General features: G+C 59.6%; 1 protein-coding gene across 1 annotated transcript in view; it reads right to left on the reverse strand.

Moving 5' to 3' along the window:
- Positions 1 to 337, reverse strand: part of EMC1 (ER membrane protein complex subunit 1) — a 13,822-nt gene that overhangs the window by 3,110 nt on the left and 10,375 nt on the right. Inside the window, exon 19 of the mRNA XM_019008736.2 lies at positions 39 to 269. Coding sequence (XP_018864281.1) covers positions 39 to 269 — 231 coding nt within the window. The remainder of the gene's footprint in view (positions 1 to 38; positions 270 to 337) is intronic.

Consider the following 337-nt stretch of genomic DNA (forward strand, 5'->3'; position numbering starts at 1 on the left):
GGATTTCAGCACTGCCCTTTGAGGGAGCAGCTACTCACTGAGCAGGTGGCGGCTGGTGATGCCGCGCTCGGTGATGGTGGCCTCCATGGCGCTGATGGCAGAGGGGAAGATGTAGGATTGCTGCAGCACCTGGGGCAGGATGGGCCGGTCCAGGGAGCTGAAGGCTGTGGCGTTGTACTGCTCCGTGCCCTCGTACAGCTCCAGCACCGTCACCTCGTTCCGCCGCGCCTTGGTGTTCCAGTACTGGTACTGCAAACACCGTGTTTGGGGAGAGGATGAGGGTTAGGGAAACCACACAGGGTGGGCACAAAACTGCCCCCATAGCAAAAAGAATTTA

Source organism: Parus major, chromosome 21 (genome assembly GCF_001522545.3).
Source record: "Parus major isolate Abel chromosome 21, Parus_major1.1, whole genome shotgun sequence".
Lineage (NCBI taxonomy): Eukaryota > Metazoa > Chordata > Aves > Passeriformes > Paridae > Parus > Parus major.